This window comes from Macrobrachium nipponense, chromosome 43 (genome assembly GCF_015104395.2).
Source record: "Macrobrachium nipponense isolate FS-2020 chromosome 43, ASM1510439v2, whole genome shotgun sequence".
In the NCBI taxonomy this organism is placed as follows: Eukaryota; Metazoa; Arthropoda; class Malacostraca; order Decapoda; family Palaemonidae; genus Macrobrachium; species Macrobrachium nipponense.
The window spans coordinates 32,539,726-32,566,491 of NC_061104.1; the positions used below are offsets into that span (position 1 = coordinate 32,539,726).

General features: G+C 45.8%; 1 protein-coding gene across 1 annotated transcript in view; it reads right to left on the reverse strand.

The window, feature by feature from the left end:
• The window catches only part of LOC135213632 (thioredoxin-related transmembrane protein 1-like), a 108,568-nt gene that overhangs the window by 63,474 nt on the left and 18,328 nt on the right, over positions 1 to 26,766 (reverse strand). Inside the window, exons 2-3 of the mRNA XM_064247662.1 lie at positions 1,562 to 1,723; positions 775 to 931 (exon numbers count right to left, since the gene is read on the reverse strand). Of these exons, the coding sequence (XP_064103732.1) occupies positions 775 to 931; positions 1,562 to 1,723 (319 nt within the window). The remainder of the gene's footprint in view (positions 1 to 774; positions 932 to 1,561; positions 1,724 to 26,766) is intronic.

Sequence of the window (26,766 nt, forward strand, 5' to 3'; positions counted from 1 at the left end):
AAATTATGACTGGAAAGGGGGATTGGTTCATACACCTGCCACCCAGCGCGGGTGGGGTAGATCACTGACCTACTGTCGCATTTGCCGCGAGTTTTGAATTCTGTCGTGACGTCAGAGACGTAAGCTAAGTATATATCTGGCAGGAAAGTTCATGTACAAAACTGTCAAGTTTGACAATGGACTGTTAACAGTGGCAGTAATATGCATTTCAGGGGTGTATATATATAGCCCACTTAAAAGTAACCGCAGTAAGAGTACTCTAATGTAAGGTTACTTTGGGTGCTTTGGGATGATGGTTTGGGATGTCATTTTCTTTGAAAAATTAAATAGTTTTAGTACGATAATTTAAGGTATATTTTTGTTTGAACTACCAATTAAGCAGTGACAATGGTATTTTAGTTTAAGGGGTACAAGGTATTTGGCATTCATAAGCCACTTATAAGCATTGTTAAAGGGGATTTTTGCTTTTCCGCTACAGGTTCCGAAACCTATTCCTCGTAAAAATGAGGGAGCATGGTAGCACGAAGGTCGTTAACCAAAGACCTAATGAAAAGACATTACATTCCTGGCAATTTGGAAGCTCTTGATTCCAAACTTTATACTACACACAACTTTACATCAACTTTATACTTGATAATTTAAGGTATATTTTTGTGAAGCTTTACCTGTAAACTTTTTAATTCAAGCTGACATGCAAGAGGAAACTATGGCTATGTAAATAACTTGGTAAGTTATACTTATATAAAAACAAGACTTAACATCTACAAAACTTACCTTAAAGAACTGGGCAACTACAGACATCTGCATTGATGCTGGTGACTTCCATGCTGGAACTTCCTCCACTGCTTCCCACCTTTTCTCTTCTATAAAACTCATGAACTCGTCTTTGTCACGAGACCCACGATACTGGCGGAAGACTCCATCTTTAACACTGCAGAGTGGGATGTGGCATTAAATTCCTAACATTCAAGGTGTTTCAGCCCAACAATTTGTTATGAACCTTTACTGCATTAAACTTGAAGAGAAAAAAATCTTCACACACTGTACTATACAGTAAACTTACAACATTAAAACAATACACAGTATTGTATAAATTTTCTATAATGTATAGTATTCTGAAGACTGTAGCATATTGAGGTTACTGAGGTACTCATTAATCTCTAAACACTCAATACCATATTACATCAATTTAAAATTCTGTGATTTCAAATAAACATGCCATGATTTACCTGGGACCTGACCATCAAACACGAATCAAGAGAGGAAGAATAGTTGAGAACATGCGTTAACTCTTATTTTTAAATTTCCTACTAGTATTAAAGAAATCAATCATGCTATATCATATGCAAAAGGCTTAATAAATTTACCTTTAAAGCATGGACACCCTTCTCTTTTTATCACATTAAATTCTACACAGGATTTAATTTGCTCACAATCTTCTTTTAAATTCTGCCAGACTTAAGTGCACAATCCAGAAACATTTCAGAGAAAGAAAAATGCTTGTACAAATAAAGTATATACTAACAAGTACAACAGGCCATTCACGTTAAGAGGAACTTACTGGTATATGGTGGGTAATGCTATCACCATAAACCGTCCAGACAGTCCTGGAGAAGATGTCACATCAACCTGACCTACAGAGATTCCAAGGTCATCGCTCCATGATGCAAAATCTTCCCAAATAGGCTTAAGTGTTTTACAAGCTGGACACCATGGCGCAAAGCTGAAAAACAAAATGCACTTTTTAAGAAAGTTTTGGCAACCAAAATAAAAAAAAATATTCTTATGATAAAATGATATTGTTATGATACAATAAAGTTTGTTCATACTTACCTGGCAGATATATATATAGCTGTATTTTCTGAAGTCCGACAGAAATTCAAAAACAAAACTTCCGGCACACACAGTGGTCGGCCAGGTGGTTAGTACCCATTCCCGCCGCTGGGAGGCGGGTATCAGGAACCATTCCCATTTTCTATTCATAATTTTTATTTCCACTGTCCCCTGAGGGGAGGTGGGTGGGGGGTACTTAATTATATATATCTGCCAGGTAAGTATGAACAAACTTTATTGTATCATAACAATATCATTTTGTTCATGAAACTTACCTGTCAGATATATATATAGCTGAATCCCACCGTTGAAGGTGGGAAGGGACAGAATAGAAGGATTTTGGGAAACAAATGCATGCAGATGATTTACATCTTGGTTCCACCTGTTAGCATTGCTGGCTTCGTGGTTATTGCCACGTAAGTCTGCTTGTGCTACTAGAGTTGCCAGCGAGGTAGAGACCTATATAGCTGGTGCACTCCAGATGATCTGTCAACAGGGGCGAGACCACGACGTGACTAGACCATATTGACCATACCATGAGGGCTAAGAAGTAAATAAATATATATATCTCACCACCTGACCAACCTAGCCAAAGTTAAGGTGTGTTAACTAAGGCTTAAGAGTTAAGAAGTCACCGTTGTCGGCGACTCAACTCTAAATTAAGAGACTCTTCCTAACCATTTTTCTACAGGATAGGATGAGTGGTACTACTTGCCCCCAAGATTGTGTCTGCAGACACGTATGGCCCTAGCGAGCAGCAGATCTCATATGCCTCTTCACATCTCGCAGGGAGTGTGAATTGAACACAGAGTTGCTTCGCTAAAACATGGTACTCAGGATGTTGCTGAGTGCCATGCTCTGTTGAAATGCTTCTGAGGCCGCGCCCTCACCTCGTGAGCATTCAAATCAAAAGATTTCAAATCTTTGTGCCAACACAATGAAGGAGCTTTTTTGAAAGAACTCCTTAACAATAAAGCCAGGGTGTTCTTCGATATGGGCAAGTCTGGTCTTTTTCGGAACACTGCAGATTGTCCGTACGACTTCGACTTTCTTGAGTTTTATGTAGATAAAACTTGAGAGACCTGACAGGGCACAGGACTCTCTCTGGCTCCTGCCCAATAACTTGTGCCATCCTTGATTCCAAGCTCCTGGCCCAAGAACAAGACGGTTTCCATTCTTAGGCCACAACGGAAGGCTTAGAGAACGCACCGCCTTGTGTTCTCTAATGCCAAAACTTCTGACAATGGCTGAAAACCTCACTAAGCCTCTTTTTGTCGTATCTAGGGTGGTTAGAAAAAGGCCTTCCTGATCACGGTGCAAGAAAGTTAACAGGTAGGAGATGTTCGAATGCTTTGACATCAAGAACTTCAGACTATGTCTAAGTTCCATATTGAAAGCTTCGATCTGGACATGCACAGTCAGTCAGTCTGTACTAAAGTCAGGTGACCGACCAGTTGACCAGTCAGACGAATCAAGGACAGCAAGGCTGTACCCTGAAGACCATAAGGCACTATTCTTCGCTGAAGGATGAGTGTCTGGACTGCCTGGGCGATTCAAGCTAAGCAAACCTTGGGGTATGAACGCAACCCCAACGTCGTTAGCTAATCAACTCCTGAGCCACTCCTGACTCGAGCTTCTGGTGCCAGGAGAAAGGAGCGAGGGACAAAAAGGCGATTCAGTCCCGAAGGACGAATGCCTGACAGTCCAACCTGGTTTCATGTTAAACGATCATCGGGGGTGTGTAAACGCAACCGACTTCGTCAACAAGAAACTCAGGGCTACTATGTGTCTCCTGATCTCGCACGAGTGTCTGACTCCGAGAAAACAGGTGAGACAAAAAGTAGATGGTGAGCGAGTTTCGAGATTCCACAGAACTCAAAGATCGTGAAGGGCTTTGTTGTTTGACAGAAGCAAATCTCTGAGCCAAAGCCGTCACAACATATTTTGCGTATTCTTTAAAGTTGTGACTGCCAACTTATCCATTCTTCAAACGGAAGGGGAAGATGGCAAATCTTATGCTTGTCAACATCTCGATATTCTGAACTAGTCAACTCAGAGCGGAGAGGTTATAGTACCTTTCGTTTTAAGTAGACCGACTGCTCTCGGAAAAGGTCCTTGGAAGGACGTGACCCTCTGTGAATCTAGGATCTTGACGGCACATGGGGCGATTAGCGTCATTGTCGCTCCCTTGATGGTATAAATCATCTTATTACATTTCCTAGCGTTTGAAAAAAGGGGAAAAGATGACTAAACAGCCATCCCTGTTCAAATATCATAGCGAAGAGATGTATAAGGACTTCCCTAAAGTCTCCAATAAACTCTCAACATACTTCTAAAGAGATTCGCCGAAGTCAGTAGTTGCTAGCCGTCGATCGAGACGATTCGTACGGACTTTTGCAATCCTGTAACGAACCCTCTAGAGGAATCGTTACATTCCTACGCCTGTTTGTTATAATAGGCTCTTTCTCGTAAACACGAACAGGACCGAGAGAAATCTTCCTAAGATTGAGAGAGCTGTGAAAGATCAGAGTTGTATGGACCACTGGTTCCAAAAACTCGTTTCCATACTGGAGGACACAGAATTGCTTCCACTTCTTTCAGATTATGATCCAGGACATCTGAAACCCTCTCCAGTTATGTCCGGCACCTTTCTTTCTTATCACTCAAGTGATCTTAACCGGCACCGAGAGATTTCAGAATCATTCACTAGATCTTTAATAAAATTTAGTTTCCCTGTAGGAAAAAACTGTAGAGTCTGAATTGCAGTCTATTCGGGGATACAATTCTTTAGGAGGAAATGGTCCCCAGCAAGCTAATCCATTCCCTCACACAGTATTTACTTCCCTAAAAGGCTGCGCTTTGCCTAAGCAGTAGAGCATATAATAGTTGAAATGTTGCGGTGACTCTAGTCCCTATACCGTGCGGTAGACGAGCAGCCGAAAGAGTAAGAGATATCTCTGAAGAACTAGTAAGGCAAAAAACGAAGCAATGTTTTATTTCATTCATGTAAGAAATCCCCTCAATCTTAGGCTAAGTCCGTGATTGTAGGGCTAGATAGTTAGTCAGTCATCCCGCAGGAGAGAGAGAGCGTAACTGCCAGCACAGAGATACGGTCAGTCAGTCAATCCCGCAGGAAGAGAGAGACGTAACTAACCGCGCATGACATCGAACGAGCTGGTCTGCCTCGTTTGGACTGGCGGAGAAGACAGTGACAGCACGCTTACTATCGTCGTCTCTTAACTTTTTATGTACCTGGGTTTGCAGCTACCCTATTCTACGAGAATAGGTCCGTAATTTTTTTACATAAAGAAGACTCTCAAGCTGGTATATTTAGCGAAACGAACGCTAATATATAGAGCGTTCGTGTCGTCATCACACTACCATACACGGTAAAAGATAAAAATCGGCAACGCCTCGAGGCTGCGGGAAGTACGATTTAAATGTACTTAAAATAATAGACGAATTAGACCTCTCCGGTGCCATCCGAAGAGGTAACACAGCCGCGTATATTACTTGAAAACCAACCAGTAGTAAACTAACGCGAGGCAAATATGATTTTTAATTGCAATAAAATGTTTTTTCATACTTACCTTGCAGACATATATACTATAGCTGAATTCGGAAATACAGCTACATACATATCTGACAGGCAAAGTTTTTTGCATAAACAAACGCAAGAGCATTGAAGCGGACAGCTCAGCTTCTATGTTATTGACATAAGCGTTCATTGACGTAGTCTACAAGTCTATTTTCTGTACATTCTGCGATGATGAATGAGAGCTCTTCCGAATCTTGTCAATAAGAAGCTTTATCCGCTACGCAATATAAAGTTAATGAGAAGTTTGTCAATGAGAACTAACCCATTTACGGGACAAAGGAGATATTTTTGTCATGTGAGGGGATACCCACTTACTTGACAAAACTATAGTAGATTGTCAATGGGGGGCAATTCCTGAATTGAAAACGTATCATGAGTCGAGCATTTTTTTTCGATTCCCGTTCTCAAACTATGAAGGGGCACGAATCTGTAAGAGACGGCTTTACGACAGTATAACGACGATGTTCAATTCGGCAGCGTAGTCCCGACCTATGACTAACAAAATCTATCATTAAAAGACCTTTCAGATGGCTAAAAAGCTTGCAAAATTATCCTGGGAAGATGAAGAAAATCTCTCCAACCAGCTTCCTCTCCCGTATCAAAATTTACTTGGCATATGGCATAGGAAGTCCTGTCTATGCGCTTTCCTGAAAGAGCGTCCTTTTGATGAGTGCTTTGCAAGAATCCTACTGACGTTGCGAAGAGTCCCTGACGTGCAGGACTTCGAGCTTTTCATAACCCATAGCTGCCTTACCGCAAAGTCTTGCTGCGGTAGAGCAAAAGAGATCTTTCCTGAGCTTTCCATAACTCCATCCAATCTGGCTTTACGAAAAGCAATATTACTTGACAGAGACCTCTATAATTCACGAACCCGTGGTCTTCGCTGGGTTTCGAAAACGAGTTGCCTTTCTTACTTAACTGTCTCACGAAGCACTGCTTCTTCAACATTCTTCGCAGGCGATGTAGAAGGGATCACCGAGTTAGTAAAAAATTCTTTAATGCCCAAATCATCTTGAAGACTTCAACAGAACGTTCAGATCCAGGCGACACACCTGCGTGCGCTGGCGCTTCGGCTGCTCAGTGTCCAATGGCGCGCAGCGAGCACGCTCGGCGTCCCTGGCTAGCAGCGAGCACAGCTCGGCGTCCACTGTCGAGCAAGCAGCACTCTCGGCGTCCACTGGCGCAGCGCCGCTCGCTGCTCGGTATCCACTGTCGTGCGCATCGGCCCTCGCGTCTACTGGTGCGCGTTGGCGTGCCCCGCGCGCGCCTGGCGTCCATACGCAAACGCCCGTCCAATCCGAGCGTCAAAGAAAAAAAGCGTGCAGAAGCGTCACGTAGACTCTTAACAGGCTTCAATGCAAGCGAAACTGCTTCAGGGAAGATCATTAAACATCTCGAGAGAAAACCGACGCACGAAGCAGTCTCAGGTGAAGGGTTTATCGTGTGGAATACGCGGTGCGAGGACGCCTTCTTATTCTCAAAGCACAAGGCTAGGACTCCGCGCTCAAAAGCGTCCTGCTAATCTGAGTTGCTTTCCCTTTCTGGATGGCAACGACGTACACGAGTTTACAGGCGACGTTCGCCTTCTTACTTCTCCCTGCAACTGCATACGAGAGGAGAGAGAGTACGTGAAACGTCCTCTTCTATAAAGCTTCTATTTAGAGGGCGCGAGTCCTTCCGAAAGCTCCAAACCCTGAACCCTGCGCAGGAGGAGAGCTTCGTAGGACGAGACGCATCCTTCAGATCTGCACTGGCACCTTTGGCAGCCTGGGAGTAACTTCAGGTCTGCCGAAGGGCACGTCAGATCGGTGGGAGTTTCCTCGTAACCCTCCTCCGGCTTTCGGGGACATGCTCTCTCACTGTTCCTGGGAGTCACTGCAGAGGTCCCGGCCTAGAGGCGAAATAAGGCCGATCTGACGCAACCCTCCACTACACACGGGGCACTGTTCACTGCACTTTAGCCACTTCACTTTTGCTCTCCAAGCCAGCACTTTCGATTCTAAGGTACAAATCGTAGAGTATCAGAGAAAGGTCCATACCCTCTACAGAAACTTTTAGGGCCCGAAGGCAACATTTACAGGGTTTAGGAGTAACAATACAGAATAGCACTCTTCACCACAATGATAAGGAGACGAGCACCTAGATTTCAAGCTAGCAGATGGAAATCTATAACGTAAAGGGCATTACCTCACGAGACATATTTGACATAGCCGTAGGCCATACTACAGGGTTAGGCAAAATAAGTCTACAGTAGGTTGCCTACTGACTTTGTTTACTGATTACTTGCGTACTATACGAATCATACGTCATCCTTACGGAAATTAGGACAAAGTCTCACACTCCTTCATGACAATCTCAACGAAAGAGCAAGACCATAGCCTCGATGCATATCGAGTGCGTACTCCGAAGCTTTCGTAGCCACCCCCTATCTTAAGCAACAACACCCTCTGAAACTAGCCTAACTAGATTCAGATATACACTACAAAAATGTTATTGTCATGAATACAATAAAGGTTGTATGTCAATACTTACCTTGCAGATATATACTTAGCTATAGACTCCGTCCTCCACGATAGTAATTCGAATTTCGCGTCACAATACTCCTACAGTAGTCAGGTGATCTACCGCCCGCCGCTGGTGGCGGGAATAGGAATCATTCCCGTTTTCTTAAGACAGATTTTCTCTTCCACTGTCTCCTGAGAGGTCCGGTGGGCCATACACCGTATATACTGCCTCGTTAGTAAGCATAAACTTTAATTGTTATTCATGACAATAACATTTTTATGCATTCAACTTACCTGTCGATATAATACTTTAGCTGATTGGACCTCTTGGTCCGGAGGGTAAGAGACAGCTAACCTACTGAAATAGACAGGAACAACATATGTTGTAGGTAATAAATTGAAAATGATATTGTTATGTTCAATCAAAGTTTCATACATACTTACCTGGCAGATATATACTTAGCTTAAGACTCCGTCGTCCCCGCCAGAAATTCAAATTTCGCTGCACACTTCGCTTACAGTAGGTCAGGTGATCTACCAGCCTGCCTGGGCGGCAGGAACTAGGAACCAGCCCTCGGTTTTCTATCATATTTTCTCTCTTCCACCTGTCTCCTGCGGGAGGCTGGTGGGCCTTTAATTGTATTATCTGCCATGTAAGTAATTATGAAACTTTATTGTAACATAACAATATCATTTTCATACAAATTCCAAAACCCTTTTTTCAAAAAAAAAACTTGGGTCCCAGAATATTATACTATAGCTGTTGGCACCCTTTCGGTGCGGGTAGAGACAGCTACTATATGGATAGACAGTAACAACTATGTTGTAGGTATAAATAAAAACCTTGGGTTCTACCTGATAGTTCGGAGACTTACGTGGGTGTTTGCCCAGTAGTCTGCACACCTCAAGAACTTTAGCGGATATGCTGATCTATGGGCCAAGAGTTCTGTGGGTCTGCCGATGGGTCTTATCCGCTTACTCGTCAGAGCCTAAAAGGCTTTGTCAATGGGCTGCTGATCCACTTTATGACAAACACCTTATGAGTAGCACATGCCAACCCATCCCGACCCCTGATCCTAACTATGTTAGAACTAAGGATTGTTTTACGAGTTGATCCCGAACTCGTCACAACAACCGTAACTCAAACCACTACGCACACATACATAAATTTTCCAAAAAAAAAATTATACTCACTAAATTGGATATGACAGGTTCTCTTACTGAACAACATAGACGCCGCCCGTGCGAGCCGAAATCCTCCATTGTTTCGAAGAGAACTCTCGACCAAATCCACAAGAAAGACAGTATATACCTTTAAGATTGGTGTCGGCTCCCGTACCCAGAATCGTATCTGCCGATACGATAGGACCTAGAGAAAAACACTTTCTCATACGTCCACACTTACGTCCTTTCAATAATGAGATGGCAAATACTGAGTTGCATCTCCGTATGTCGTATCAATGATGTTTTTAAGCACATATTCTTATAAAACGAGAGAGACTCGCAACCGCTCTTACTTTCATAAGCTTTACTATCAGTAGTTGTAACTGTTCAATTCAGGACAGACCTTAGGAGCGTCCGGAAATGACGTTTCGTACAAAGAACGGCCAGAGCTTCTTGACATCAGTCTTGTGGGTCTTATTACCGCGCACCAAAGGACCTTGTCTAAGAGCCTCCCACTGGCGCTTTCTCTGAGTAGAACTTTCAGAGCTCTAACCGGGCAATAGATACCTCTCTGCTTCTCTGGCCTACGAGACTCGACATTCCGTGGACTTCGAAGACTTGGCCCTGGATTCGTGGGATTCTCGTTCTTCGCTAAAAACAGGGTCTTAAAAACGAGCAATAAGCCGAGTCTCCCTTGTCCCTACTTTATTCCTGCAGAGCTTGTTAATTCACTACTTCTTTTTGCCGTACTAAAGATAAAAGGAATAGGCATTTTCTAGTTATGTCTTAAAACTATGCCAGATTTGGAGGTTCGAATCTATCCGAAACAGATATTTGAGACTCGTCCATGTTTCCGTTCGGAGTACTGTTCCTTAGACTTTGAAGTCTCAAAAGATCTTATGAGATCGTGGACTATCTTTGTTATTTGCCAGATCTAATCCTCTGTTCCGAATACAGCCGAAGCATACTTCTGTATCCCTTTATTGTGTATACTGCTAGAATGAAGATTTTCTCTCAGGAATAGCAAGAATCAGCAATTTCCGTGCTATAGAGGTATGAGGGGAAGGACCAACTCTTGGCTCTACACCACCTTCTAATACCGTCCCACTTCGCTGATATACTTCGTAGTGGAGGTTTCTGCTGCTCTCGCGATCGCGCTTGCCACTTCGCTGAGAAAAAGGCCTCTCGCTCTGACAATTCTTTCGATAGTCGAAGCATCGAGCGAAGCAGGGAGGTTTTATGGTCCCGTCTTGAAGTGTGGTTGGTCCTGAGAAATCGTCCTTCTGGTAGGGATCTTTGAACAGTCTACGAATCCACTCTACCACCTCCGTGAACCATTCCTGGGCCGGCCAAAGGGGGCTAGTAACGTCATCCTCGTCTCTTTTGACGCCACAAAACTTTTCATTACTAACCCCAGGATTTTTAATGGGGGAAAAGCAAATAAACGTCTACTCGAGACCAGTTTAGCAGGAGCGTCCTAGCCATATTTCATCTTATCTTCCACGACCGAGCTAAAACACTGGTGCCTTTTTGAAATGAATGTTTTCGAGAGATCCACATGAGGATTCCCCGAACGAGACAGAGATCGAGACAAGACACTTTCCTCGTTTAGAGTCCATTCTGTATGAAGGACCTGGTTCCTCCTGCCCTGAGCCGGTCCGCCCTCGAAACATTCCTTACTCCCTGTTAAAACGAACCTGTCCAGCAGGAGATGTTCCTGTGAGACGTCCAAAGTAATAGGTCTTCTCGTGACTCGTAAAGGACACGAGGAGTGGCGTTCCATCCCCTGTTTCCGATGTAGGCAAGTGCGGTGGTGGGTTGTCCACGTTTACTTGCACTACCTGTTTGACACTCAAAACGTTCTAGGGCTCTTAAGGCCTAGATGTACGGCAAAGGCTCTTTGCAGTTTATGTGCCAGGACACCTGTGCTGGTTCCCAGGTGCCTGTACACTTCTTTGAGCCTATGTCCGCTCCCACCCTGTCTCCGACGCGTCGGAGAACAACACTAGGTCTGGGTTCTGTGTTGTTAGAGAGATCCCTTTGTTCTCTTTCCAGAGGTACAACCACCACTGAGGTGTCCTTTTACTCCACTGAATGGGAAAAAAGTCCGCAGTTCGCCCCGGTTTCCAGCTCCAAGACTCTTGAGGAAAATTGAAGTGGACGTCTATGAAGTCTTCCTAGATGGAAAATTGTTCAGCGAGGAAAGCGTCCCAGAAAGGGCTCAACCATTCCCTCGCCGACGTTTGTTGCTTCTCTTAGTAAGTAGAGAGATTATCCGCAAACCTTTTGCGGTTCTCTCTTGCGAAGAAAACTCGAAACCCCGAGAATCCATCCGAATCCCCAGATAGACTAGGTCTTGTATGGGGGTCAGCTGAGCCTTCTCGAGTTCACGAAGCGAATCCCAAAGCCTTGTCAAATCCAGAGTTCCTTTAGGTCCTCAAAGCACTGTCTCTCCGATCGGCCCTATGAGCCGTCGTCTGAGATACATAGAGACATTCACAACACAAGATCCTTTGAGTGAAGCAATCTGCCTACATTCTTCATCAGGCTTGTTGAAGACCTGAAGGAGCTGTGGACCAGTCTCGAAACACAAGGCTCTTGACTGAAAGATCCTTCCCCCCGTCATGAAACTAGGTCCTTCTTCGAGAAGGGTGGGATCGGGACGTGAAAGTAGGCGTCCCTGGAGAGTCTATAGACACATCCAATCTCACTGTCGTAAGACGCTAGTACTGAAGCAGAAGTGCTCTATGGAGAACTTCTCCTTCTGAACAATTTGTTTTCAGAGAGCTGACGTCCAGTATGGTCTCCAGCCTCCCGAGGCTTTCCGCCACTAGAAAGCGATTGTAAACCCCCCGGAGTTTTTGATCATTACTGAGTTCTATCGCTCTCTGTCCCCACATTTTTTCCACCAGGCGATCTAAGAGTACCCTCAGCACAGGGTCCTTGTACTTGGCTGATAGTTCCCTTGGTATTGACATTAGGGGAGGAGTGTTCAGGAAAGGGATACGATATCCTTCCTTATGATAGTCAAAGAATACGCGTCTGCGTCTACAGTGTCCAGGCCTCCAACGAATCCCAGGAGCCGGCACCTACTGGTGCTTGGGAGGAGAGATTTTCATTTCCCTTTTTTAAAGGGACAAAGGCAGACCCTACCTCTCTTCTCCGGAGCCTTTCCTTCTTGCGGGAGGTCCCGGAGGTCGGTACCACCTGAACGGGCTGCATTGATGTACTAGGTCCTTTCTTGTCAGATATCGAAACAGGTTCTTCTTCTAGCTGACTGCGTCAAAGATCCTGAGTCGCCTTCTCAAGTTAAAGAGTGAGGCAACGTCCTTGCACTAGCTGAGAAGGGAAGCAAAAAGTCGAAAGAGGCGCATACAGTAGACTGCCCTTCTGAGCATTGCTAGACTGCCTTTGTTAAGAAGGCGCCATACAACCGTCCTTTTCTTTAAAAGACCTGCTCCCAAATAATGAAGGAGACTTCAAAGATCCATCCTGTACCGCTTTGTCAATGCAAGACAAAATGCATAACATGGTTCAGGTTCGATTCCTTCTGAATGCGATGGGCTTTCTTGACTCACCCCATAAAAAAAGGGGAAAAAAAAACCGAATCTAAGAAGTTGAAGACTTCCATACATTAAGAGTCCCTTGCAGGAGATGATCCAGTTCTAAATACGCTCCATGTAATAGCGTGCAGAATTTGAGACTTTGGACCCCTTGGAATCGTCACCGAAAGTCGAAAATCTGCCTCTGTTGTAGAAGGGAGAGCGATACCCATATTCGCTCCCGTCTTATAACATATGCCCTCTTTTCTCCGGCTAATCTTGCTGGGAGGCATGCAAACGACTGTCCTGACTAAGTCTTTCTAGACTATCTCCATGAGTCAAAGCGTTAATGCCCGCTTCATCGAGATTGTGGGTTTCATTTTTTTGAAAAGACGAGGGCTTCTTCGTCTTAGCACTGGGATAAAGGAGCGAGCGTCGGAAGGAGAGAGCAGCAGGAAGTCAACTCGTCTCCGTACTCCCATAGAAGAAGGGTAGTCAAAAAACCTTATGAGCTTGGACAAACCCTCTCTTCCATGATCTTCATCGTCCGATGTTTTCCTCCACTCGGGATTTATCTGAGTCTCCTGTTCTCCTTTCTGGGGGAACTTTCCTCTTCTGGAGGAGCAAACTCCTAATGTAGAGGGGCTAAGGGAATGATCCTCTTTCCTCTTATCACCCGCTTTAAAAGACTTGAAGGCGTCACAAGCTCTGGCTTCCTCTTGAACTGTAGAAGACTCCTTGTATGACGCTTCCCGTTCTCCGAGCGCATGCTGACGTCTCTTGCTGACGTCTTGATGACGCTTCTGCGCCTGGAGAGACGCTCTCGCTCTCTAAGGGGCGTCCTACTCGGACGTCACAAGTGGCAGCGTCACGTCTAAGATCCGCTTGAAGTGACGCTTCACTTCTAAAAGACGTCTTACGTTTCTCGTAAGCCCCCGTTCTAGCTCTCAAAAAGAACCGTCGAAGCTTCTGCAAGACATTTAGCAGTTCACGTCTGTCTGACCGTTTCTCTTCGAGCAAGTTGAAGGGACCCGACCTTCTTAATTGGAAAGCGTCAGTCCTTCCGACGGGGCGCTAAAAAACTCCCACAAGAGATGACAGTTGTTCCTGACCGCCATAATTATCTTTCTTGACGCTTTCTCCACTCCTAGTTGCAGACTCCTTTCGTCATCACTCGGGAAGAGAATGAGGGTACTTCCCGCACAGAGCGTAGTTACGCTGACGCCACCCTTCGCTTTCTTAATAGCAGACGGAGCGTCATCTTAGAAGCGCTCCTGGGCTCGAATCTAGTCGGCTTCATATGACTGCTCAGCGGTCTCTAAAAGTTCGACTCCTTTCCACCCTCGTTTAGGTAGGGAGAGGTAGAGGACGAGAAACACTCGCTGGAGGACTCTTTTTTCTATAGCGCCCTTGAGCCGCCTGCCATGAATCAGATGCTAGCTGAAGGTACGTCTGAACCGTTGGGGATTCCCCACGACCTCCTTAATTGCTTTCGACTTTCCTTCTCCTCTGGCATGGGAGCTTGGAAGAGGTCTAGTGCCTGGAGCGTCGCAGGGACGATCAACGCCCCCGTCCAGCAACACTGAGAGACTCACTCACTGAATGTTCACTATCACTAGCCTTACCTTTTGGAGTCAGCCATCTGACTTCATGTCTCTAATAGTGGCTTTCAGATTGGCGATTCCGATGCCGAATCCGAAAAAACACTCGAGATGAGATCTATAGGGAGAATCTACATCAGGTAGGATTAGAATTATCCTTGAAGGCTCATAGTAGGCCTTGAACCCCCACCTTTCAGCCGTCTCACTCTATCCCTCTCTAACTTCTTCAAATAAGAAGTCAAGTCTTTCCACTCTCTGCATTTCAATCCCTCGCATTCCCTTACAAGTATTATCAGAACACTGAACCCCCCTACATTTACTGCATACAGTGTGAGGATCACGAAGCTTTTCGGTATCCTCACCCTGCGCCTACATTCACACACATTCTCACACTCACATTAAATCAGACATACTGCGAAAAATCCAAAGAGTTATTCCAAACAACAGTTCCACAGTAGCGAATGGCCAAAACCCGATCCAAATACTCACCAAAAAGCCGAAAAACGTTGATCAAAGGTTGAAAAATGAATCTAAGTCAGGAGTGTATAACAACATGTTGATACCACCGGCGACAAGAGAAATATGATAGAAAACGGGGATGGTTCCTAGTCCTGCAGCCCAGGGCAGGCCGGTAATCACCTGACCTAGCCTGTAGCGAGTGCGCGAAATTTGAATTTCTGTCGGGGACGGGAGTCTTAGCTATGTTATATATCGGACAGGTAAAGTTGATGTATGAAAACCTTGATTCCTACTCTGTGTTAGCGAAAGACTTCATGGCTACTGCCTAGAGCCCGTATCGCTTCAAGAGCCTCTAGAGAGGTAGTGACCTCATGCGTAAGAAGTTCTTGGTGGGTCTGTTTACCGGGGTCTTACCCACTTTTACGCTTCAGAACCTTAGGATCTTTGTCATGGGGTCCTATCCACTTACTGACAAAACACACTGCTATTGGCATGATCATAGAGCACGACACTAATCCCGATCCCTGATCCTCATTGGGTTAGTACTACGATTGAAAGGAGTCCTCCCCTAACATCCTTTCATACAACCCACAGCTCAACAACATATTAAAACTAATTATTTAAAAATATTAATAAAAACAAATTTTAACGGATCAGCGTCTGCCTCCATTTCCCACATAGTATCTCATGATACATAAGGTCCAAGAGCGAAACATTTCTCGTATGTTATTCTAACATCCTTTTAAATAGTGGGATGCAATCTGAATTGCACGTCCAATAAGTTGCTGTTAATAGATGTTTTCTCATGGACATATTCTTCCGTAAAATAAGGAAGTTGCCACAGCCCGGACTTCGTGAGCTTCACTCTCAGCGCTTTCAACAGAAGTTTCTCTGGCAATTCCTAATGAGCTTCGGTAATTATATTTCTGACAAAGTGCCAGTGCGTTCTTTGACTCGGGTCCTTGGGTTTTCTTACCGCACACCAAGACCTTGTCGACATCCTGAAGCTGTGCTTCTTTTCTAAATAAAATTTTAAGGTCTGACTGGTCACAGTGACCATCAACTCTCTGCCTAACCAAGAAGAGAAGTCCCTTGACTTCGAAACTTCTAGGCCAGGGTTTAGAAGGGTTCTCATTCTTCGCTAGGAAAAGATCCTGGAAGAAATGACAGCCGAGTCCCTTTTCTAATCCCCACCCAGATGTCCTAAAGCATGCATTCACTGACCTCTTAGCAGTTGCTAGAGCCAACAGATATGCATTTGCTAGTAAGATCTTCTGAATGAGATTTTATCTATAGGTCGAACCTGTCCGACATCAAGAAACTTTAAGACAACGTCCAGGTTCCAACTCGTGGGAATCGATGATCTCATTTCTTAGTCTCGAAATACCTGATGAGATCATGAAGAATCCTTATTATTCTCGAGACTCAGCCCTCTGTTTTTCTAAAAACAGCTGGAGAGCAATGCTCCTATATCCTTGATAGTTTTGATACGGCCAATTTGGATTCTTCTCGTTAAGAAAGGAGAAAATCCGCGTTGTCGGTTACAGAGGTATTGGAAGTAGAGACAGGCTTCTTCGACCTACACCATCTACGGAAACTTCCCACTATCGATTGGTAGACCCGCAGGGTAGAGGCGCCTGCGGGCTCTAAAATTGAAGTTGCACTTTCTTTGAAAAGCTTTCTCGGCCTCTGACCAGTCTTTCGATCTGTCGAAAGGCAGTCAGGGAGAGACTTTTGGATGTTTTTGTGGACCTCTCGAAGTGGGGTTGTCTGAGCAGATCTGTCTGTCTGGTATAGATCTGGGGAGTCCACCGTCCATGTTTAGCTCTTATGTAGATTTTTTTATTTAGGTTTCATACTATGGCGGTTATGAAGTCAGGATATATAGGACATTAATGTTAAGTACGTTGTCCAGTACCTCTGTGAAACCAGATTCGGGAAGGCCAAAAGGGAGCAAATTAGGTCATCTCATTCTTCCGATGCCCAAAGTTTCTTAACTACTTCCCCGCAATTGATGGGGGGAAAGGCGTATGCATCTATCCTGCCAATCCATGAGGAAGGCTCGTCGCTGTGGCTCTGGGATCTTCTTCTAGCCCGAGCCAGAAGTTGTCTATTTTCCTGGAGATGAGCGTGGCAAACAGGTCGATCTGGTCTCCCCATAGTGACCTATTTGTCCTGCAGACTTCTGAGTGGAGCATCCACTCTATCGGGAGAACCCTGTTTCTTTCTGCTCAACCTGTCTGCCCTTAGGTTTTTTACTCATTGGACAGAACCTTGTTACGCAGAATAATGCCCGTTCCCTCTGTCCAGGTTATAGATCTTCTCGCTTTTTGCGTCGTAGAGAAAGAGTGAGTGCCCCCTTGATTCCGGATGTAAGCCAGAGCTGGGTGTTGTCGAATTGACTTGAACTAGCCGCCTCTCGACTTCCGGCTTCGAGGTATTCCTAGGTCTAGAATGAATTGCCAGGAGTTCCTTCGCATTGATGTGCAGAGTAGTTTGGTTGTCTGGTCCAAACAACCTGCTACTTCTTTGGACCAGTGTTGCTCCCCAACCTGTTTCACCGAGGCATCGAAAACAACACGCGGTGAGGTTCCGATCAAAGATTGGACACCCTTCGTTTCCTTGTTAATGGGGTTTGAACCCCACTTTATGTCTGATTTATTCCCCTGTTGGATGGGAAAAAACCGTCTGACAATCTCCTGTCTTTGACTCCACAATTCCTCTTTAGATTAAAATTGGCAGAGGTCTGAGATTTAATCTTCAGGGAAATGAACTGTCTCTAACAGAAAGGGTCCCAGCAGTACTGAGGCCTTCCTCGCCGAGGTCACGTTCTTGTCCCGAAGAAGTTCGAGATCTTTTCTAAGCCTCGAGTATTCTGTCTTGAGATTAAAGCTCCGAAAACCCCGAGAATCCATCTGTATCCCCAGATAGACTGTGTTCTGTCTGGGGATCAATTGTGATTTTCTCGAGGTTCACGAGCACAAGGGTCCCAGAGATTTTGTCAAGTTCAAAGTCTTCTCCAAGTCCTTCAAGTCCTGAATTCCGGGGGTTTGCTCTTATTAACCAATCGTTCCCAGATAAAGGGATATATTTGATCCCCTCTAGATGTAGCCATCTAGCAACGTTCCATCATTAGCCATCGTGAACACTGAGGGGCCGTTGAAAGGCCGAATCATAGGGCTCTGATTGGTATACTTTCCCCTGCATCATGAATCGGTAGATTATTTCTTCGTATGGATGCAGGGTACTGAAGTTAATGCATCTTGTAGATCTACGGATGACATCCAATCTCCTGGACGAAGAGCCGCAAGAACCCATTTTTATGTTTCCATAGAGAACTTTGTGTTCTCCACAAATCGTTTCAATGCGCTCACGTATCCGACCGGTCTCCACCCTCCCGGGATTTCGGAACCAGAAAAAGAGCGGTTGTAGAATCTCGGGAATGCGGATCCCAAACCACTTCGATGGCCTCCTTTTGCAACATCTGTTCTACAGTTGCAATAATGCTTTCTTTCTTGCAGGGTCCCTGTATTGGGCTGTCAGTTCCCTCGGTTCGTAAGTCAAGGAGGTCTGTCTCGAAAGGATCATATATCCCTTTGGTACCAAGGAAAGGGACCACTTTCTGCTGTCTTCCGAGCCCATCTCTTCGGAAAATTTCCGAAGTCGGGCTCCTACCGGTGCTTGAGGACTGTTGTCTCATTTTAGCTCTCTTGATAGTTCTGCCCTCCTCCTCTTCTTAAAAGAGGTCCTGGCCGAGGTACTTCCTCGAAAGGGCTGTTTAGGAGCCCGAGTCCGCTCTTTAATAGGACCCAAGTCCCTCGATTTCCCTTGCCGTTGGCCAGAGATCTTGTGTGTCTTGTTCTGTCCAAAGAATGACAGAAATTTCTTTTACAAGATTTGAAGAAACAATTGGTCCCACCAAACGACAGAGGAGCATAACAGAAGAGATGAACTCTGAGGTAGGAGTACTGCTTGCGTCAGAAAAGAGCAAATCGGACTCATCTTCCTTCAGAATACCAGTTCCAAACAGAGAGGCCCTCCTCTCCTGATCCATCCTGAACCGCCTTGTCCATACGGAAAGAACACTATGAAGGACTTCTGGACTAACGAGATTCCCATCTTGTGTCTTTTTTGGCCAACACCCAAGGGACCGATCTAAGAAGTTAAACTTCTAAACTTAACAATCCCTTTAGATGGTCGCATCTCAGAAGTCCCCCATGTGATCTTGCTGATGCAAGGCTTGTCTCCTAGACGAATCTACGAGTTCGAAAAATCTGCTTCGGCCAGTGGACGGGAGAGCTAGACCCCGTGTTTGCCCCGTCTCGTACCAATTCCCTTCTTCCCTGATAGTCTGGAAGGAGGGCCAGGTAGACTTCTTCCCCGCCTTCTCGTTGGATTCCAACCAATTTCCCTACGATCGGAGAGCCTTGTTTCATGAAATTGTTGGCTTCATTTTAATAAAAGATGATTGTTTCTTGGAAACCCTTCGTGCTTGTAAACAAGAGGACCTTGATAAGGAGGAGCAGTAGGCTTAAAGAGTCCCCAACTCTTGATAAGAGGGCTGCCACGTCTTGTATCTGACAAACCGGAGCCTGAGTGATCTTCAGAGTCCGGATCAATCTCTTCCAAATCCATTCCGAAGAGGATTGTTTTTTTCCAGTAGAAGACTGGCCTCTTGCAACATCCACCCACTCTCGAAGAACGACGACCGCCTGTGCGATTACTTGCGTCCCTACAGAGTTAGGTTGATCCCTCAAAACGACCTTATCCTCTCCTGGCAAGAGCGGTGGCCGCTGTGCGACACACCCCCTTTCCTCCTCCTGTCAGACGAAGGATGTCCTCTCCTATCACTTCTCCGGAACCATGTCCTGACAAGGAATACGGCCGCTGTGCGACACTCTAGTCCTTGTCATGTAAGGTTTTACCTTCCGAAAGCTAAACAAATCCTCTTGGCTTAATTGGTCTTTGGAAAAGTCCGTCTCTTATTTGTCACTTGGTGGCTCATTGCGCGGGTTGGCGCTCTGATTCCTTGCGCCAAGCTGGCGCTTCTCTGCATGGCGCATTTCGGCAGGGTGGCGCATCGGCGCTTCTGGCGCATTTGCGGCAGGGTTGGCTCTTCTGGCGCATTTTCGCCAGGCTGGCTCTTCGGCGCATATGGGCGCATCTGCGCTTCTGACTCGTAACTTGGAGTCTCAAACTCTCTGGCACATTGCGCCATGTTGGCGTTTTTTGGCGCATTCTTTCATACTCCTCCGAGTATAAGCCGAAACTTCCGTTTCTTCTTTCTTCCCTTCGTTCTTCTTTATAGGAAGGAAAGAGTCCTGTCTCCTGGGAGTTCCTTAGTAAAACTCCTTCTAAGGCCGAAAGTTGCTCCTGCACATTTAGGATAATTTTTTGCAGCCGCACTCTCTTTTTCTTCCCTGATTCAGTGAGTGATGGTACTGAACTGAGGAAACTCCGTTTCCGTTTGAACCACTCTCCTTTTCTTCTTTTTCACAGGTGATAGATCGGAGAAAAGCTCAGGGCTTGAATCAAAGTTGGAGCCTTCCAACTTCTCTTTAGGGGCGTGACAGTTCATCAGAACTCATCCCTTACATGTTCGTGAAGAATCCTGGACGAGAAAAACACTTCTTTAGGATGCTTTTCGATAGCGATCCTTGGGTCAGTTCGGGTCGTCACAGAATCTGCCGAGGGGAAAAACGCCTGATTCGGTGGATTCTCCGTAACCTCCCGTAAGCCTTTCGACAGTCCTTCTCTCTGGGCCTGTGATCTTGGAAGAGGTTCTAGGCCTGGGAGCGAGACAGAGCCTATCAGACGCACCCTCCCTGCCTAGGAACTTGTGATGCCATCTTCCTCATTCTATTTACACATTCATCACAGGTGTTGAAATTGAACATTCCATTCCTTCTACACCCCTGTACAAACTGTGTGGAGGTCTAACCGAAGCTTTCAGGGAGCCTCCCATGCATCCCTCATTTACACACTGTCCTTCTAACCGTAAAGGCTAGAAATCCGCAACATGAGAAATAATCCAAACCAAGTCAAAAAACAGTCCACGAAGAGTTGCCAACCAAATATAACAATACGTCAACAAAATACGCGACTTAGAAGATCAATAGGCGTGAAAAAATACGAAAATCAAATCAGATAAACAACAACAATGTTGCGGGTCACTTCCGTTAGAGAAAATCTGTCTTAGAAACGGAGTGAGTTCACTATTCCCCTGGTCCACCAGCGCGGGCGGTAGATCATCCTGACCTACTGTATAGTGTGCCGCGAAATTTTCGAATTTCTATCGGGACGACAGAGTCCTATAGCTAGTATATATCTGACAGGTAAGTTTATGCATAAAAATGAATCATATTTCAAAACACTTTAAGACATAGCGTATGCCTATCCACAAATCCAAGTCAATAAATCAAAAGACAATTAGGATATTTAGCGCCATGAAGTGTCCAAAATCCCTAAGACGGAGGTATTGAAAACGTGTTTCCAGCACCGGCGACGGAAAAATTATTATAGAAAATGGAATGGTTCCTGATAACCCTCCTCCCAGCGGCGGGATGGGTACTAACCACCTGGCCGACCACTGTGTGTGCCGGAAGTTTTGAATTTCTGTCGACTTCAAGAATACAGCTATATATATATCTGACGGTAAGTTATTCATGGAGACCACTAATGTTTTATTCATACTTACCAAGCAATTATTCAGCTGTAGGATTCCTACGCATGGCTGACTAAACTTCAAAATTCTAGGTGGTGCCACCATTGTTAGTGCATGTAACTAGTTACAACCCACTTCCGGTAAACAGGTACGACGTCATCACACCTCTCAAATGGATTTCGGCAAGATAGAAAACTCCAACTGTGGGAGGAGGGAGGGCTCGAATCAAATAATTCTTGGTAGGCATGAATAAAACTATTATTTTATTGTTAAAAATATTTTATTCAGCTTTACCAGCAATTATTCCATTCCATTTCCAAATTGAAAGGTGGAGGGTAGTGGAGAGAACACCTGAGATAATCAAATTATCATAAGGGTTACAGTGTGAAAGCATAGACCATGATGGTTGTCATACCTTGCCTTGTAGGTGAGCTGCTGCAGGAGAATATTGCCTCTGGGTGATGCTCTGCTTACTTAGTAGAAAGAGTGGTAGCTAGATTGTGCGTCTACTCTACAAAGTGGAAAGTCCCTTGAAGTCGTGGGCTAAACCGCTGACTTAGCAAGGAAACAACAAAATATAGATGCCCTTGCCCTGGACTAGAACCAGATGCACTAAATAAAACAAAAGATATGGTCACCTACACCAAAAGCCAATAAAACCAAAACCCTCTAGAGTGGACCCTCCGTATTCGCGGATTTCTCTCAGGAACATTTCCCCACATTATTCGCAGAAAATTTGTCTATTTGCAGTATTTTTCTATGAGAAACATCTAGAAATTCCTGGTTTTTTATCAATTTCATCATAAAATGCACTTTTAGTGATAAAACTATTAAAAACCGGTATCAAATTTTTTAGTGGGTTTTTCGTGAGTTTCAACTAACAAAATGAGGTTTTAAGCATTTTTATAGGGTTTTCCAAATATTTGCAGGTTTTAACTATTCACGGGGGGGGTCTGTAACACTTCCCGGATACGGAAAGGGGGGGGGGGGGGGGGGGGCTACAAACAAAAAAAAAAAAAAAAAAAAAAATTCCAAACCGTGCTGGAGGGTACACCAGGAACTAAATATCTCCAGACTTCCCGATGACCCAACAACCTTGATACAAGGCAAAATAACAGAGGAACAGACAACCCCCTCTATGCTGCTTCTCCTAATAACATGCCAGCAACAGATAAAAGCCCAAGAGTACTACAGTTCTTGAGCACAGTCTACTTCTTTCAAATGATGAGTGGTGAACACTGACTTAGACCTCCAGAACGTCGACTGTAAGATCACCGATAACGATAGGTTATTGCAAAACGGTAGCGAGGTAAGTCAACAGCTCTCGACTTCATGGCCTAACCTCACAGACTTCAAAAGACGGACCCACACTGTCCCTCTACGTGCGTTGAACAGCGTGAGGTCGCTGGACTTGCTGCGAGTCTAGGAAAGCGTCATCGTCCTTGCCAGGCGCCCCCCCCCCCCCCCCCCCAAAGATCTCCTTCTAATCACTTGAGGCTTATGACCTGTCTGGTCTTAAGACCAAACCGGGCCATAGCTCTCGTTGCTGGCCGAGGAAACCCTCCTCGCGATAGCACTGGTCGCCTAGGTCCTCCTGGTGTATAAGCCGAGGAGGTTGAAGAGATAGGTGAGGTAGATCTGACGCTCCCTCTCTGTCTACTGGCAGAACTGGTGGACGGAGAGGGCTGCAGATGTTCACCCACCCGCAGTGATGACCGGTCTGCAGGTCTGGACCAGCAATCTCCCTGCAGAAAGTGCTGGACAGAAGATGGTATCATAGGTCTCTTGCGTAAAGGGAGCTGCTACCAACCATGCGGACCGTCCTCACGACGCGCCACCGTTACATCTACCCTGGGTACCGGGCGATCACTATGATAGCGATTGCCGGTCTGGCGAGAGTCACCTGGGCGACTCTTACCATCCTTCCGCCCCATGCCTGGGTCCTGGCGGTGAGCGTACACTCGGTGACGGTCGCTGGTGAGCGACCGAGACGGTTCCTGGTCCAGAGGCGGAACCTCTAGAGCCAGGACAGAGGCACCAGCCTCTACTTCTGCAGGCCCCAGCGTGACCTGGGAAGAAGGACCTGACGGAGCAGCAGTTGAGAGAACGCTTCCACCGAGGAGGGTTAACGAACTCGTATGGCAGGCAAGCGTCCTGCCCACCACTAAGACCGGTCGGTCTACGCAAACGTGACCATCGCTTGTGGGGCTGAGCGTGCGGACCCTGACGGTGGAGTATAGCAGTACCTTCTCCGACTCGTCAAAGTCCTTTTCAAGGCTGAAAACTCTCAAGAGGACTGGATGGGGAACCTCCACCGGCCTCTGCATGCACGGTCCCATGGGACCGCCACGTCAACCCTGGGAACCAAGCAATCCCCGCGAGTGATCACGGCAAGGCGCGAGTCACCTGAGCAACTCGCTCCTTTCTTCCACCCTGTGCCCGAGTCATGACGGTGAGCGGACTCAGCATCAACGACTCTCGATGCACGCGAATCTGAAAATTACGTGCATTTGGGTACTTGCGAACGAGCGTACGACACGGAACTAGTTTTAGGGGCAGAACCTCTAGGACTAGCAGCGACAAGTTGCGAACCGAAGTTTGCGCTTCTACGGCTCCCAACACGGCTAGGCCCTGGGTGACAGCGGACTTCCCGTTCCCGAAGGAACGTGAGAGCCAGCGGAAGACTCAACCGCCTCCTCAGTTGAGACACAGACAGACCCTTAGAAGTCCCATGACAAGACTTCTTAGGGGGGAGACTACCTCACCTTCTAAGCAAGATGCCTCTAGGAGTCGAAGGTGTGGGACTGATGAAAAATGATGACTTGAGAGGAGATGACGACACTCGAGGAACTATCTTCCTCCTTCGATGCCTCCAAATTCTGCAAGACTCTACCAATTATGAACAGTTTAATCATCACAGGTGCGGAGAAAGCTCGTCCAGTGAAGTAACTCAGGTAGTAGTGGTAAATGGATATGATTACAGAAGGGATCATACACACGACTCGAGATCATATCACACAACATGCTATAAGATTCACATTTTACAATCGCAATTTAGTATAGCCAATACAGCGAGCTATCCACCAATACTGCTGTAAACACAATCACCACTGTTAGTCTGTAAAATAGAAAATGATTAAAGTATAAGGAACTCCTCTCGCATCCAAGGGCACCGCCCTCCACGAAATGAGAGGATATCCCCCAAAAAACAACACCACACGCCCCCTCGTCCGATAGCTAGCAAAAGGACGAAGAAGAGAAATTACCAGAAAAAACAAAATAAAGGACAAACTTCTGAAGTTCCTCTCAGTAATTCCCCAAAGCCTAAGCATAATTTCAGATGAAAAATTTTTACCCCCCAATTGTTCTCTTTATCACACTTGAGGCATCATATCACTCCCGTTAAATCAGGTCTCATCCTCACATTAAATACATATCTCGTCCTCTGTAAATCTTAGGGCAAAAGTATGTAAGATAATAAAGAGTTAGCATACCTTTGCCACCAACCCTTAACACAAAAGGTAGAAAGGCAGCTATAAGGCTAATTAAAAAAGTAGGTTGGAATGTTAATTGAATTTTAATATTATCAAACACAGTATAATTTAAAAGATGATATTGTTAGAATATAATACGTTTTGTACATACTTACCCGGCAGATAATATACTTATCTATGTCTCCGCGTCCGACAGAATTCGATTTCCGCACGCAAAGAACGCCGAAGAAGTGGGTCAATTAAAGACCAACCACGCTGCAGGTAGGTCCGGTGATTACCACATGCCGCTGGTGCAGGAATAGGAACCATTTTCCCGTCTAGAACCAGATTTTCTCTTCCACCTGTCTCCTGAGGGGGAGGCTAGGGTGGGCCATTCACATCGTATATATCTGCCGGTGTAGTTATTACAAAACTTTATGTATTCCTAACATATCATTTTTTACATGCAACTTCCCCGCAGTATATATACTAGCTGATTTGACACTTGGTGTGGGTAAGAGAAAGACTATTTACTGAAATAGACAGGTAAACAACATACGTTGTAGTAATAATAGATAAAACCTTGGTGCCTACTTGTTCCCGGCGAGAAGATTCAGACTAATGCCTAGGAATCTGCTTCCGCTCAAGAGTCCTCAGCGAGGAATGTGAACTATGGCTAAGAGTTCTTGTGGGTCTGTCGATGGGGTCTTATCCATTTACTCGACAGAGCCTCTACTTGACAATATGCCCCCCCCCACCCCCCTATGCCTATTGGCATAATTAAGGATCACAACACCGTCCGATCAACCTGTCCTAAACATGAGGGTTAGTGCATTATGTTGAAAAGAGTTATCACTCCTTTCAACACCCAAAGAAAAAACCACGACTTTTAAAATAAAATTTTAACACTACGTTAAGGATCAGTATCCCGCTCCCTATCCCAGCAAGTATCCGCAGACACTTATCACCAAGAGAGAGGATCTCTCGTAGTTATTCTTGACAATCCTTCTGATATGGGAGAGTCAACACAGATTGCATCTTCTCCCGTATTGACAGCTAATATGTCCTTATGACATATTGTTAATTGAAAGAACCAGAATTCGGAAAAGCTCGCACTTCATGCGCTTTAATTCTCAGCTGTTTTGAAGGAATCAATCAATGCCTTGTCACGTGCTTAGGAGATCACAATTATTGTCTCCAGAGGCCAGGGCATTCTTTGATATAGCTCTTCTTCTGGGTGAAGCCTGGAGCCTGGCAGCGCTTCGTGCCTGGCGGCGCCTAGCGCCTGTCTAGCGCCTGGCTGGAGCCTGCGCCTGAATGGCGCCTAGAGCCTGGCTGGCGCCTCACGCCTGATGGCGCTTCCGCGCCTGGGCTGGCGCCTGATTGGCTCCTCCCTCCGGGCTATTGCTCGCACCGGGCTGGAGCCTTGCGTCTGGCTGGCGCCATTGCGCCTGTAGCCTGGCAGAGACTATAATGATTACTGTCTATGAGTCTGCATGCCTCAGGTTTTCAGGCGAGGTAGGGGACCTATGACTGGACAAACCCTTTCTGGATCAATGTCCATGGGGGCTAGCCCGCTTACACGACACAGCCTTCTCGGATCGTGCCAATGGGGGCTGGACCCACTTACCTGGCAGAAGGCCCACCCTTACTGATCATATCAATGGGACTAGCCCTCTCGTACAGAGCTTTAGGTTTGTCTTTACTGAAGGAGCCTTGCGCTGGATGGATCCTTATCCTGACTGGAGCCTAGCCTTGAGGAGCCTGGCACCTGGATGGCGCCCTGGCTGTCTTCTAGAGCCTTGCCTGGCTTGCTAGAGCTGGCTGGGCTTTCTAGAGCCTGCTGGCTCCTAAGCCCTGGCTGGCGCCTCGCGCCTTGCTTGGCTCTCCACCCTTGCTGGAGGTCTTCGAGCTTGAAGAGTCTCTAG